The sequence below is a fragment of the Sander vitreus genome, chromosome 8 (genome assembly GCF_031162955.1).
Source record: "Sander vitreus isolate 19-12246 chromosome 8, sanVit1, whole genome shotgun sequence".
NCBI classification, from domain to species: Eukaryota; Metazoa; Chordata; class Actinopteri; order Perciformes; family Percidae; genus Sander; species Sander vitreus.
In genome coordinates this window covers 33,916,082-33,931,609 of record NC_135862.1, presented here as the reverse complement: position 1 = coordinate 33,931,609, position 15,528 = coordinate 33,916,082, and the positions used below count along the sequence as shown (strand labels likewise).

Genomic DNA, 15,528 nt, shown 5'->3' with positions numbered 1-15,528 from the left:
CAGTAACCATGGGTCAGGAACAATCCCAAGATCCCCAGGAAAGTCAGCCGGACTCAGAGGAGCCGAGCCAACCTGACACCATGGACAACAGTCCTCAGTCTGGCGGGAGTACCAGCCCCAAGTCCCCAGACAGGGACAGAAAATCCCGCAGAGGCTGGATTGGAAGCAGAATGGGATCAATCCCACAGGGACCAGAAACCGTAACAAAAACAGTGTGGTATCAGGGTGAAAACCTGGACCAGGGTGCCAATGAAGCCTTGAAGAGAGAGGCGGTGAACTCCCAGTCAGTTTGGTATGATGGTGACACAACAGATCAGAGAACACATGAACAGCTGGAGCAGGGAGTGACAAAGCAGAAAGAATGTGACTGGAGCTCAGCCCAAGCTTCTGGTCTTAGTTCTCAAGTGTCTGCAGCTCTTAGTCAGCCACATGCTGCTGGAACACAGCCAGCACTGTCACAAGGGCCGAGTGCACAAAGACGGGAAGTGCACGGATCACAGCCAGAGGAGGAAGTAGGGCCAGATTGGAAGGAGGGAGGAGTGGAGGGAGACAGAGAGGAGGTCACTAACAGAGAGACCAGTTACAGCAGACAGAGTTCTGAAAGAGCAGACGTCGAAGAGGGAGGAGAAGAGAAGCAAGGGAGCCAAGAGAAAGGAGCAAAGGGCAGGAAAAAAAGGCGGAATAAGAGGGGGAAGAGAGGAGGCGCAGAGGGCAAGCTTAGCTCCAACTCCAGCATTGAGTCTCAGAGTCACATAGAGATAAAGACAGACCTAAAGACTCAGTCAGAGACCGAGTCAGAAGCCAGGGATAGAACAGGAAGGGCAGACGGCAAGTCTCCAGCCCAGAGAGAGGAAACTGACAAGGACGCCATGCTTCTACCCAGCCAGACAGAGGGCCAGACCAGGGGCACTCATGGACCGGACTGTCCTAGTGATACCACTCCAGACTTCAGTCCGGCAGACCTGACTGAAAGTACAGCTTCCCAGGCACCAGAACCAAAGGAATTATCAGAGGACAGCGAGCACTTTCATGGACCGGATCACTTTAACCCGGATTCTAGCATCAGTGCTTCAGAACTTAGTCAGATGGACATCAAAAAGGCAGACATAGAGGACATTACAACTGTGCAACCAGTAGAAAAGGAAGTACTTGACCCTACAGAGCTGGAATTAAAGGGGCTTGTCAGTCCGGTCCAACAAACCGTGGATAATGTGGAGTCAAATCCATTTTTAGAAAATGAGGATTTGACGGTTGCTGGTAAAGCTGTAACGTCTGTGGATCTGACATGTTTGGTGGACTCTAACTGTCCAAAAGAACTTCCTGTCAAACTTTCAGATCCTACAGAGTTCACAGAGCACTCGTTTCTTGTGGAATTTCCTGAACCGAATACACATGTACAATATGTGGAGTCAAACGAGGCAGAACAATCTGTGGATCCCAAGGGAGGACCTGTAGGATTTATGGAATCTGTGCGTCCTACAGACGCTGGGGGTCTGCCATTCGAAGGCACAGCGGATGTTTTACCACTTCAAATACGGGAAGGAAGCGCTGCGACAACTGTGAGGGGATTTTCAGAGCATTGTTTAGTCCCTGAGATGCTGAGAGATCAGCAGCACACGGACGAAAAGAGAAATGAGTTGTGGGTGGGTGAAAAGGAAGCAGCTAAGAAAAGGAGTGAAGAAAATGGCAGTGGCAGGCATCGCAGGGAGTTGTCTTCCATAGACAGAGAACAAGAGCAGGACTACAATGAAAACCTAGTTGCCACAGCGGTAGCAATTGTAGCTGTAGCAATAGCATCAGCCATGGCCAGCCTAGAGCTGAGCCAACAGTTAGCAGACAATCAGTCGGAGCGTCAGGGGTCAGAGGACAGTGACACTGTTCAGGCCTCACAGCTGATGGACAAATACAGGTGTCCTTGTGAGACAGGAAAGCAACCTGTAGAGCATTCACAACCTACTGATGAGTTCCCCTCTCAACAAGCAGCTAATGTTGAGATATCAGAGGTGGTGTTGGAGTGTGACACTGAGACAGGAAGGCTTCTTGCAGCACAGCTATGTTACAACCAGCCAGCTAAGCTGGACCTGTTTGCACCTGCAGACACTCCTAGCTTACCACAACTCCACAAAGAGGAAATCCAAACCGAAACTACACAAAACAAAGTCTTTACATGTTCACCACCTAAAGAAGAAGACAACCTACTCCGAGGTAGTAGGAACGCTTTGCCAAAAGCAAACAAAACAATTACAACCGAGGTAGACAGCCGGGGTCACATGCAGATAGACATCCAGCTGCAACATCCAGAGGCTTCTGAGGAGAATCCCACACCAGGAGGGCATAGAGGCCTGCAGAATCAGTCTCTCTGTCAGGAAGAAAGGGGGATACAGCACAGACATGATGAGGGTGAGGTAGGAGGACAGCCGCATGAGCAGGACAGTCCACGCAGCTCCGAGTGTCAGCAGGACAGTCCACACAGCTCCGAGTGTCAGCAGGACAGTCCACACAGCTCAGAGTGTCAGCAGGACAGTCCACACAGCTCAGAGTGTCAGCAGGACAGTCCACACAGCTCAGAGTGTCAGCAGGACAGTCCACACAGCTTTGAGTGTCCACACAGCTCCGAGTGTCAGCAGGACAGTCCAAACAGCTCAGAGCGTCAGCAGGACAGTCCACACAGCTCCGAGTGTCAGCAGGACAGTCCAAACAGCTCAGAGCGTCAGCAGGACAGTCCACACAACTCCGAGTGTCAGCAGGACAGTCCACACAGCTCCGAGTGTCAGCAGGACAGTCCACACAGCTCCGAGTGTCAGCAGCAGGAGAGTCCACACAGCTCCGAGTGTCAGCAGCAGGACAGTCCACACAGCTCCGAGTGTCAGCAGCAGGACAGTCTACACAGCTCCGAGTGTCAGCAGCAGGACAGTCCACACAGCTCCGAGTGTCAGCAGGACAGTCCACATAGCTCCGAGTGTCAGCAGGACAGTCCACATAGCTCCGAGTGTCAGCAGGACATTCCACCCCGCTCAGAGTGTCAGCTTCGCGTGTCAGACTGTCAGGATAAAGAGCAGGACAGAGACCCACAGCTGGAGGCTCACCTTAAAACATCCTGTGAAGGGGACATTCCCACTTTGTCCCAACCTAGCTGCTCAACGCTTCCTGTTACCCCGTGTGACTCCACTCTTGCGGCCCATCCCAGTCCAGAGGAACAGCCTGCCCCTGTGAATATGGAAACAGGAGAATACCAGTCATCCCAGGCATTAGCAGACAGGAAGGGTGTCCCTGCTGGCAGTAGCACAGGTCTAGAGTCTGTTGCTATGGATACTGAAGACGCTCTGGATACAGTGGATGGATGCAATGACAGAGAACGGAATAAGATGAAAAGTGACGTCACATCCCAGACAGGTAAATAACTCTACATGTCCGTATGTCTGCGTCTCAACACTCTTTCATTTCTATTCTCCATCCATCTTCTCTCTCGTCATCTCTTTCTTTACCTGGGCTAAACAATTTGCATCTTTATGGTCTGTACAAGATAAGTTTGTGCCAAATATCACATATGTGTTTCTACATGGAATAAATCAGCAGTTTGCTTGTTAAGGTCCTGTCAGGGTGCTCCATTAAAAGCGGTCAGTAACTAAGTCAAGCTCGCTCATTTCTCAACAAACAACAGCAGCTGTAGCATTTTACACTAGTGGTGCATTGTAACATTCATAATTAGAACATGAAGGTGATGACCAGGCTGGTAGTAGTAACAGCAGACTGCTGCTATGTCTGCACATTGTAGCAGGAAGGAAGGCTTCAGAGCAGTCACTGACTGACACGTTCAGCACAGCCTGTCACTACTGATGTAAGTTTACATTCAGATTGCTGCTCTTGTGATGAAATGGCACTCATTGAAATCACACTTCACAAGTGCTCCTCTTTCCTACCTCAGGGAGGTCAGGGGTCAGGGGTCAGAGGTCAGGGGGTTCCTTGTCTCGGGGAACTGTGGGACTGAGCCGTTAATTCACAGTCAAAGAGTTTTAGAGTAGAGGGCAGCTGAGAGACGCAGCAGAGCGATGTCAGTAACAGGGAGGGACTGTGTGTGTGTGTATGTGTGTGAGAGAGAGAGAGAGAGAGAGAGAGAGAGAAAGACGGCTGTTGATCTGGTGCCACTGTTTGTATGGGCCACGGTATCCAGGCAACCTGATGATGTCATCAAGACTTAACAGTGGACAGTGAAACTAGAGGTAGGCTGAGAATAGGGTGTGTGTGTGTGTGTGTCTGTGTGTGTGTGTGTCTGTCTGTCTGTCTGTGTCTGTGTGTGTGTGTGTGTGTAGGCGTGTGTAGGCGTGTAACAGTTTTCGTGAATGCTCTACACTCCCATGGACGATGATCTTAGCAGCGTGTGTGGTTTAGATAATGTGGCTGTGTTCCCAGAGCTGAGCAGTGACCTGGTGAGTACAGGGTTACCCTAACTGACAGATGTGATGATCAACACTATGGGAATCAGACATTTTGGCGTGTGACAGGAGGTGTAAATAATGAAATGAATGCCAGCTGCTTCAGGTTCCTGCTACTGTTAATGCTGGATCACTGTCAGGGTTAGCCTGGACTACTGAATACTAGAGAGTGGTCTTTAAATCTCATGAATACTCAACGCAGCAGCGTAGACCAGCGTCAACCATCCATTTCTATGAGTGGTGATGCCGCAGCCACAGTCCATCCAGTTTAACCACTGAACTGCCTGTGCATTGTCTGATTTATTTGCATCATCATTAGCAGAATCGCTCGCTTACTTGGTTGAGAGAGGTAGAGATGTGGCAGCAGAGTGGAGAAATCTTCTATGACAAAATATACACATCGGCTACTTTGCCTGGCCATAAGCACACAGCACGTTACTTTGAGCATGCTCATTTTGAGTTTGAGCTGCAGATCAAATATAAAATGTACCTAGTCAGTGCAAGTTTAGCATGATATATATATATATATATATATATATATATATATATATATATATATATATATATATATATATATATATATATATATATATATATGCACACACGCACACACACAGGCAGCCATAATGTTCCAGCACTGTCCAGGCTGATGGCTGACTCAGGGAAGCTTTCCTTTTAGGCCCCTAATTATTTCACCCAGAAACATCACTGACTCACCATGAGAGGAGCAAAGTCCCTCACATGATCTTCATCATCATCTTCATCACATTCCAATCACAGCCGCTCAACTATCTGACACTTTGTATTGTTAGTTGTGTCATTAGGTAGAACTCATCAACCATCTTTAATGAGCTTTGAGCCCTGAGTTGATCTCCCTAACCCCACACGCGCACACACACACACACACACACACACACACACACATACACACACACACACACACACACACACACACACACACACACACACACAGGCATGTCAGCTCCAGCTGGGCTGCAGGAAAGGACCAGCCTTCATAACACATCTTTGAATCAAGACATGAATGACGTCATGTCACGATGAACTAATCTTCTCTGTCCTCCGCAGCAGAAGAAGAAGAAGAAGCAGAGCATCAGCTGACCAGGAGACTCCCAGATGGCACACACCCTCTGCATGTGAGTTTATACAATGAATACTGGTTTCACTCCAAAGAGTCCAACCACAGACAGCTGCACAGTTCCTATTTTAACCATCTAAGCGCACAGCGTGAAGCGCCTGGCGCAGGTGCGTTTAGGGCGTGTCCAAATCCACTTTTGCTAGTTTGACGGCAGAAAAAAAGGGTCCGTGCGCCGGGCGCATGGTTCAAAGGGGTTGTACTTAGTGTCTTCATTAATTCATAGGTGTGTTTTGGTAACATGAAATAAACCAATCAGAGATCATCTCCCATTCCCTTTAAAAGTCAGGCGCGTTTGGACCTTGGAGCATTGCTATTATGATGGAGGATTTGCACCGTAATATATTTATTTGTAATCTTTTACATGTGTGTGTGCTGCTGTGTGTCCCTGTGTGTGTAACAAGCATAGTGTGCGCACACTGTGCATAAGCCTAGGAGCATTTTACTAATTTGCTGTTAAAATAACAATGAAATGCTGCGTTATTGACTTTAGACCAGGTTTTTGTTGGTCAATGGCGTGATCTCTTCCCGCTGCCTCAAGATAGCAACACGCCCAGAATGCACCTGAACACACCTCCCTGTAAGACCAGCACGCCCATGGGCACACAGATGGGCGCAGGTGCATTTGCTATTTAAACAATGTGGGCGCTGGAGGGGAAACTGACAACTGCGTCGGTCTTAAACTAGCAAAGACACTTGGGTTGGGCGCTGCGCCAGGTGCAAGATGGGGCCCTTGGTGTTAAACTCTGACGCATCGATTGACAGGAGTTGCATGATATTAGCTGTACACAAGTGAAGGCATCCGTCTCCTTCAAACTAACTGCTTTGTACACCAAAGTTATCAATGGAGCACGTCTAAAGTCTCTCTCCTGGTGTTACTCGCTGGTTCACAACAAAAGTAGTGTGTCTCATCCGGATGTACCGCGCTGGGATAAAAATGTCTCTCGCCTTCCGCTGTCGATTCTGCGAGGGCACCATCGATGCATCCGGGGCATAGCGCCGCCCAGGACCGCTGTGATTGGTTTTAAAGAAATACAAACAAGCCAGAATAGAAACGTGGTGTAGCCAGACTACACCAACACTAACAGAAGTAGTTGTGTAAAGAAAGAAAGCGAGGGCTGAGAGTGGCTTCCTCACCTGCTCACAGCTGCTCACCAATCACTGAGTGATAAAGTTTGAAACATTATCTAACGCCGTTCACTGAGGCCTGGACTCGTTTTTTTGGATTAAGATAACTTTCAGAGAGCAGGCGAGGCAGGTAGCACACCACACTAATCGAGGCAAGCACACGCTGTGGGAACTGGACTGAAGGATCAGAGCTGATTTCCAAACTCCCAGCTCCCAGCACTCAGATAGCTGTACTCACATCCTCGCTGCTCTACAAGCCTGTGAGGTTAGAGCCGGGCCGGGCCAGGCCAGGGTCACCTCTGAAACCATATAAATCATTTTCCAATGTCCCCTAATGACGCAGTAGTTCTGAGCAGCAGGTCACAGGGAGAAGTTCAAGATTCAAGATGGAAAATGGGAACCTCAGTGTGTGTGTGTGTGTGTGTGTGTGTGTGTGTGTGTGTGTGTGTGTGTGTGTGTGTGTGTGTGTGTGTGTGTGTGTGTGCGCAGTAAGATAAACCCTGTCTCCTTCTCCCAGGATAATATTTAATTTTGGGTTGCCAGTTTGTGATCTCTGAGCTTGTACCTGGTTAGGATCTGTCTCGGCTTTTTTCTCTCTGACAGTGGAAAGATCTAGAGAAATCCCTTTTTAGGGCTAGGTAATGTTAGCCACAGTACCAACTGACATCTCTGTCTGTTCTCTCTGACAGTGGAAAGATCTAGAGAAATCCCTTTTTAGGGCTAGGTAATGCTCTAATCTACTTTGGCTTTGAGTTTCTTCTTTCCAATGTTCCACATAGGTTTCTTACATTGTGTTATCATTTGCTTCACTCGGAATGGTGTTTAAAGTCAGTTAGACTCAGTACCAACTGACATCTCTGTCTCTCTCTCTCTGTCTGTCTGTCTGTCTGTCTGTCTGTCTGTCTGCGTCACAGCTGGGTGGTGTACAGCTGTTACCATGGTTATTGCTGTTTGTGTGAGCTGATTGGTTACAGATGAATCTAAATGTTTCCACTTGTCAGCTATAAGTTCTGTTCCAGTTAGTAACGGACTGTACACTTAGGATTTACTAAGAGCTATATCTGCATCTGAACTGTGTTCACAATCACATTCACTCACTGATAGAAAAGAGCAAAACCATTCCTTGTTTCCGTGAAAATGTCACATGTCGCCTTCACGTGTCTAATGGTTGCGATGATGTGAACAGAGGAGGAAACAGACGGCAGCACAGATAAATGAGAGGGTTGACTTTGCTTCGCCGGGGCGTCTGGGCGTAACAGCGGCTTCTTACTAAAGAACATTAGCAACAGAGTAAGTCCTTCACTTACTGTTCTCTCAGACAGCAGAGGCACTTATCAGATAGAGCTCCATTGTTCCAATGCTGCGAGCACAGAGGCAGCAAACGGATGAGAGGGAGTTAGTTTCACAGTGAAGGACAGATGTGAGAGAGAGAGGGAGGGAGGGAGGGAGAGAGAGAGAGAGAGAGAGCGAGGAATGGAGGGCCTGAAGGAAAAAAGGAAGAGAGTGGGAAGGAGGGATGGAGGGAGGAGCCGCTGGTTTGAACAGATGTGGGCAGAGAGGCTCATTTTCCGCCCCGGAGTGAGGCGAGAAGGAACAGCAGATACGTGGACTTACACATCAGCCTGTGGACATGCACCACTTCTTTTAGTTTGAACGTTTCGGTCAGCGCTTAAGTCTTCATCTTGGTTTGGTTTGGAATCTGTTAGGCCAGAGTTAAAGTGCACATGAGCTTTGTTTCGGCGCATTTCTCTCTTCTGTAGCTAATTAGCGGTTAGAAGTGTTTAGTTCCAGTTGATTTGTGCCGTTTTCTTTCTCTTACGGTGTGAAGAAAATCAGCAGCCTGCAGCTCTGGAAACTGCCAGTTGGATCTTTTTTCCCTCCCTGGGAACACCCTCAGCTGCTCTCATACATAAGATGTTAGTTTAGTTTAGACAGAACGGAGAGACCGTAAAGAGAGGTGTGGTCGTTTTTAGGATTCAAGCTGCGAATTGCTTCTTCCACAGCAGCTTGCGTGTTAACACATGGATCTGCCAGCATGTATGAGAGACACAGGCGCAGGTACAGCTTCTGTTCCAAAGGAGAGAGGGCTGTGGATGTGCTGCTGATCAAGGTACGAGGGTGGGTGGGTGGGTGTGTGTGTGTGTGGGTGGGTGTGGGTGGGTGTGTGTGTGTGTGTGTGGGTGGGTGTGTGTGTGGCTACACAAACAATATTGATAATAGTACGCGTCTGAATATTTGTATAGCAGTGCTGTTTTAGACGATTAATCAATTAAAAGTATTATTTTTTTGCAGTAGTTATAGCCTGTGATATTTCTAAGAAGTCATTTTATCTGAAGTCTCTCAGGTCACAATTGATGGTGATGTCTTGTTATAGTTTGGCATATTTTAAAAGCGTGCAATCTGTAACGAATATGTAGGCATCCATTAACCCGTCGGACCCTTTGTTCAGTTCTCCTTCCCTCTATGGAATGTTCAAGCTTGTATCTCTCCATACCGTATTATTGTTGTATTTTGTTATTTATTGTTATTTTCGCAGGTTTAGCTCCTGAGAAAAGCTCTTGAACAGTTTAAAACACAGTTTATGTTACGGGTATGTTCAGATATCTGGATGGCTAGAGGAGGCTGTCTCCTGATATTTGTATTCTTTCTATTTTTGGATGAACCTTTTCTCAGTTTTGGAACTACACTTTCCATAATGCCCTGGGTGATGCAAACAGGAAGTACAATGTTGCCATGGAGACCTTCCTTTCCATTTGGCTAGTGTGGCTCCTCCCATCCTAGAGAGGGATGGAGGAGATGTATTTACCAAACGGGACACCCTTCGTTTAAGGAGATGAGAAGCAGCAGGGTTAGGGGTAGGGCTAACTGTCACGATGAACACAGAAGCTGAAGACTGCTCCGAGTGTCACACAATGTAACACATAGACAACTCAAATATCTTTCTATCTGGAAGAACAACAATAGGGAGCCAAAACACCAGCAATGCATGTTCTATAGAATATGATGAATTCATACTTGTATCCCTGTTTGTACAGTAGAGGTGTTGAAATTAATCAAATAATGGATGCATCGAATCGTGGACATGGACGATGCTGCATCGATAATCGGCCGGGCCATAATCAATTATTTCTGTTTACAATTTAATGTAGGCCTAACAACCTTTCTGTTTACATATTCTGGTATATTTTGCACATTCGGGAAGTGCCATGTGCTCAGTGCTGTAGTTTTATGCATCCAATTGATTTAGTATTAGAGCACTGCAGAATGTTTTGTTTTTGAAGCTTGAAAAGCTATGAATTAAATATCCTATATGGCTTTAATAGAAAAATTTATTTGACGCATTGTGATGCATCGAGATATTGAATCGAATCGCTGACATGATAATCGTAATTGAATCAGGAGATCAGTGAAGATTCACACCTCTATTGTACAGGTAATGTGTCTAGCCGTCAACAGCACTGTCAAATATGTGAGGATATGAATGTTACACCGATGCTGTTTATAATGTCTGAATAGAGAAGAAGGCTGACTAAAAAGAGGAATAAAAAAAATCATCTTTTGGAAATTGATCTTAATGCCTTAATTAAAAAAATGAGGAAAAATCCAATCTTTAAGGACACCAATTTTCTTTGTGAGTGAATAATGTATCGTAAATAAATAAATGTTTTTCCTTCAAATACAGGGGGCATAAATAAGTACACCCCTATGTTAAATTCCCATAGAGGCAGGCAGACTTTTATTTTGAAAGGCCAGTTATTTCATGGATCCAGGATACTATGATCCTGATAAAGTTCCCTTGGCCTTTGGAATTAAAATAGCCCCCCCACATCATCACATACCCTTCACCATACCTAGAGATTGGCATGGGGTACTTTCCATAAAATCATCTCTCAATGCAAATCAAACCAGATTAATATCTGGTTTGATTTGCATTGAGAGGCTAACTGAAATAAAACCATACGATACATTATTCATTCACAAAGAAAATTGGTGTGTATATATATATATATATATATATATATATATATATATATATATATATATACACACACACACACAGATCTGCTATTTAGTCAGAGATGTTACACAGACTGATATACACACAGATATGATATTTAGTCAGAGATAATATACACAGACAGATATAAACACAGAGACATACACACAGATATGATATTTAGTCTGAGATAATATACACGGACGATGTAGCAGTGTTGACACACCACGGTCACATGCTGTTTGAGGTATCTGATGTCTGACTGTACATTTGAGGGGTTGGACAGCTTGTCATTGAACGTGTCACATACATACTGAGTCTGAACTCTTTATTTATTTATTTTTTTGGTTCTCTTCGACTTCCGGGGTTTGTGGTAGGCTCAGAGGTTAGAGTTCCTACTTTACAACACTCTCCTGTACTGTACTGTATGTTGAGTTTTTGTTAACTTTCTGTAATCATTCATCCTGGCCATGACATAATCTCTTCCTAACAGGACTACACTATAAGTGATGTAACACTGTAAGGACACATTCATTCTGTGCAAAACCACAATCTTCAATTCAGCTGAAGTTCATCTGAAGTTCTTGTCTTTTCCATGGACAGTGTCTTGCTGACCAGCAGCAGAGGGATATGTCCTGCTCCTCATAAAAATGACATTAAGTCTACACACTACCAGAATGAAGATACACGTTTGATTAATTTAACTCAAATTAATTTCAGCTTTCTTTAAACCTCTTCACAGATCAGGCTGCTGATCTGTTTTAATCTCCTGTGCAGACCCAAACCAACATGTGTTAGTGCCTCTCTCAATATCTTCTGACTACTGTCTGTGTCTCTCCGCTCCAAGCCCTTTGGCTCCTACTAAAGATCAAACAATCTTTAAAAACACATCACATACATCTACTGTGGTTTTCTCTTCCTGAACATCGTCAGACGTCTTCTCTTGACAGAAAACTCTGACTCTCTTCTTCTTTCTGCACATCCAGTCTCCTCTGTTCATAAGTGTAACTCACTGCTGAATACCAGTCCAGGCACGTTTTCTTAAGAGTGTTGAAGAGCATACTGGAACAAGCCTGTGTGGCTGCAGTCCAATGAAAAAGTAAATTATTACATAAGAGATCCTGGAATCCACTGCAGATTAGGATTCGGCATCGAGAATCGATTCCTACTTGGAATTGTTTAAAAAATTACAATTCCAGTAGAATCGTTTCTTTATTGGAATCGTTTTGAATCGTTTTAGAGGATTTGGTTTCAAATCCGATCATCGCTTCCCAATTTAACATGCGCAAGTTTCGGTTTCCATAGCGGCCAGGCGCTTGTTGTGTTGCAGCCTTGGAGAACAGTAAGCAGCGCTCTAGTGTGGCTTTATTTTACATTGAAAAAGCTGTAAAACTGCAAACCACCATTGAATCAAAATAAAACTTTACCTGTTATTTGGGAAAATAGGGATGGTTACTACTGTGATAGTGATAGTATCAAAGGATATACCGTATTCGGGCTGTAGTTGTGAATCAGGTGTCCATATGGAGTCTTTTGTTTTCGGCTGTCTGTTTCCATCACACTAGCTTGTTAGCATTTTTATTTCTGGTCCTTTCGTGTGGACATTCTACTACACACTGACTCTGTAATGAGCGAGTCAGTAAGAAATGTATTGGTGTGTCTGTCTCTGTCCTCCTCTACATGTGGACTTCCCTCAGGTTCTGGCTGGATTTAAAGCTGGTGCCTGAACTCTGTGTGTGTGTGTGTGTGTGTGTGTGTGTGTGTGTGTGTGATGTCAAAGATCTGCTGAGTGTCCGTTCAGCGGGCTCGGATGTGTAATAGTGGCGTAACTGAATACATATGCGTTATTGCAGCATGTTCAGTTCAGAATAAAGCTGAGTGATGTTCCATAGGCGTCGTTGTCAGCTTATGATCTGACATTGACGCCTGACACTGAGACAACAAGAGAGGGGGAGCTGAAGTCAGGGCTCGTCTCTAAAGTGTAAATGAACTTTTAACATGTAATCTGAATGCACAACGTTGTGTATTTAAAGAAAATCATTCGATATGACTTGTATTTTCCCTCTAACGTCCCGTTCTGTTTTCACTGTTGACTTCCACCTCCACCATTTACAGTTACACAGCTTTTAATTAGAATCAGTTAGGATTGTTTTGTTTAGTTCAAATGCAAATCATATTTTATTTATTTAGGTTAAATGGTTAAAATATTATATGACATAAAATATACGTATGTATATATGTACCAAAATATTAGGGGTGCACCGATCCGATATTAAGATCGGCTATCGGTCCCGATATTGACAAAATAGCTGGATCGGGGATCGGAAAAATGAACAGATCCACGGGCCGATCCAGTTTTGTTAGTTTTTTTTCCTCTGCATGCTGGAAGAGTTGAGTGTACACATAAATAAGAATTCAATACATTACATCTATGTTGTTTTGTCTTAGTTAGGAAAGTAATCTTTAGTTAGGAAAGTCTGGAGCCTTTAGTCTCTTCCACATGGTGGAAGGAAGGTAGAAGGTGGAAGGTATACAGTGTATTATTAATTCAACAATGATATCGGATCGATATCGGGTATCGACAGATACACAAAGCCCAGGCCTCGGTATCGGTATCGGGACTGAAAAAATCAGATTGGTGCATCCCTACAAAATATTATCCAAATATTAATGTCATGTTGATTTCTTCCTTTGGGTTTTCAAGGCCATCATGTATTTCGTAATAAATGTCAGAAATAAAACCCCTAAAATTCATTGAAAATCTCTTCATAGCATCTCGATGAAAATAAATACAGTATGATGTATATTTACTACATTTTGCATGATATTTGAGAAAGATGAGCACATTGAGGAATAAAATAATAATTAATAAGAGTTCAGCAGAGCTTTACACAGACATTAAACATGTGCAGCTGGGTGTAATTGATAAATGCTGTCTGTTGTCTCCTACGTGTTGGTGGGGGGGTGGCTCTATGGTGCAGGATGTTGATAATAGACAGAGCAGGCAGCATGGAGCTAGGACAACAGACCCATTGAGACAAGTAGATGAAGGGACAAAGGACTCATTGGCTTCACTGATTAACAATCGCACAACTAAATATGAGCTCATTCTGATGGCTCGGCCTACACAACAGACCACTTTAAAATCCATTGCTTCAAAACAATGTCAGGTTGTTAATATCCAACACATGCACATTATAATCAGTCTCTTTCTATCTAATCTGTAAACCACTCACATTAATACAAACCAGAGCACAGAGCTTGTGTGTGTTCTTGTAGGTGTTCCACAGTCTTCATGTTAACAGACTTGTCTTATCTCAGGCTACATCTACGTTACGTTTACGCTACGTTTTGCTTTTTAAGCGTTTGAGTTTTGAGCCAAAAGTGATCTCCGTGCATCAAGTGTTTTTATCTCCAGTAGAAGAACTAATCTCTGTTTAAACTAACACACCCAAACCTCATATCCCATCAACATTCTGGTATACTGGGCATAAACAGGGGGCAGCGTGGAGACTCTGCCTGCTGCTGGTAGTTGCCACGGTAATGTTAGTAGTTTAAGTCTCAGAGAACGAGACGTCATGACCGATAAGACCCAATCAGGAGGAGAAACGCTGGCGTCAGTGACGGTGTTGCCATAGGACTCCGTTTTGCAGCCGTTGAGACTGAAACACAACCCCGCAGATTCCAAACCAAACCGGGTCAGAAGTGTTTCCAAATGTCTCCGGTTTAGGGGCTCGGAAACACCAGAGCAGGGGGAATGAGAGGGGGAAACACCAGAGCAGGGGGAATGAGAGGGGGAAACACCAGAGCAGGGGGAATGAGAGGGGGAAACACCAGAGCAGGGGGAATGAGAGGGGGAAATGTAGCAAAAGATATTCCTTTTAAACCAAAACGTAGCAATGTAAATGTAGCCTAAGTTCACTCTCTGAATTCTTGTCTGGCTTTAGTTTGGTTTGTTTGGAGTATCTCTTCAGAACCAGAGGTACTGTGTGAGGGCTGATGGGACAGAAACTCACGGACCAGGATGTCATTAGTGACTTGTACACGTGATCGGAAGCCACCAGCAGAAAGGAAACTACTTCTAAAGACCAACCAGACTGGTCTTTTTAACATATTCTGGGGCAGTTTAACAGCACATAAGATATATCGAGCTGTTTGCAAGGTCTTCTGGGTATAGTCCAACTAACGCTAGATGTCTGAGGTGATTTTTGAGCTGGGGCATTCACCAGTGGAAAATGTTTAAACACTTACTTAATCTAATTTTTCTGATCAACTCATCTACGAAAACAATTTCAGGGTTTAGAGCTGCTCACAGTACAGCTGTTGTGGGTGGCATTGTCAGTGTATGTGATAAAAGCAACATTAAGGTGCACGCTTTGTAGATCTGTCCAAAACAAGTCCACAGATGGTTAATAAAGTTGTCCCACAGGGATCAATATTCGGCCCCCTGCTATCAATATTTATTTTACAACTGCACATTGCAATGTCCATTTCTTTGCTGATGAAATCATCTTGTATGTCATAAGTCTTGCATTGCCAAACCTCCACAGCGCTGTGTTCTCAAGCTCTGACTTGTTTGTATTTCTTTAAACCAATCACAACTGTCCTGGGTGGCTCTAAGTGCCTAATGTAACGGTATCCTTGCAACATAGATAGCTGTGTATACGCATGTTACTTTGTTCCCAAGTCACTCTCTGACAAAAGAGACTTCCTGCATTCATAAAGCTCAACACAAATGTAACAGTATATGACAGTACATTATAAAATGTGAAAATGAATGCGTCTGTTTGTCTCTCTGTCTGTCTGTGTGTGTCTGC

General features: G+C 44.6%; 1 protein-coding gene across 1 annotated transcript in view; it reads left to right on the top strand.

The window, feature by feature from the left end:
- Positions 1 to 15,528, top strand: part of LOC144522768 (uncharacterized) — a 55,106-nt gene that overhangs the window by 33,352 nt on the left and 6,226 nt on the right. Inside the window, exons 10-11 of the mRNA XM_078258071.1 lie at positions 4 to 3,393; positions 5,520 to 5,587. Of these exons, the coding sequence (XP_078114197.1) occupies positions 4 to 3,393; positions 5,520 to 5,587 (3,458 nt within the window). The remainder of the gene's footprint in view (positions 1 to 3; positions 3,394 to 5,519; positions 5,588 to 15,528) is intronic.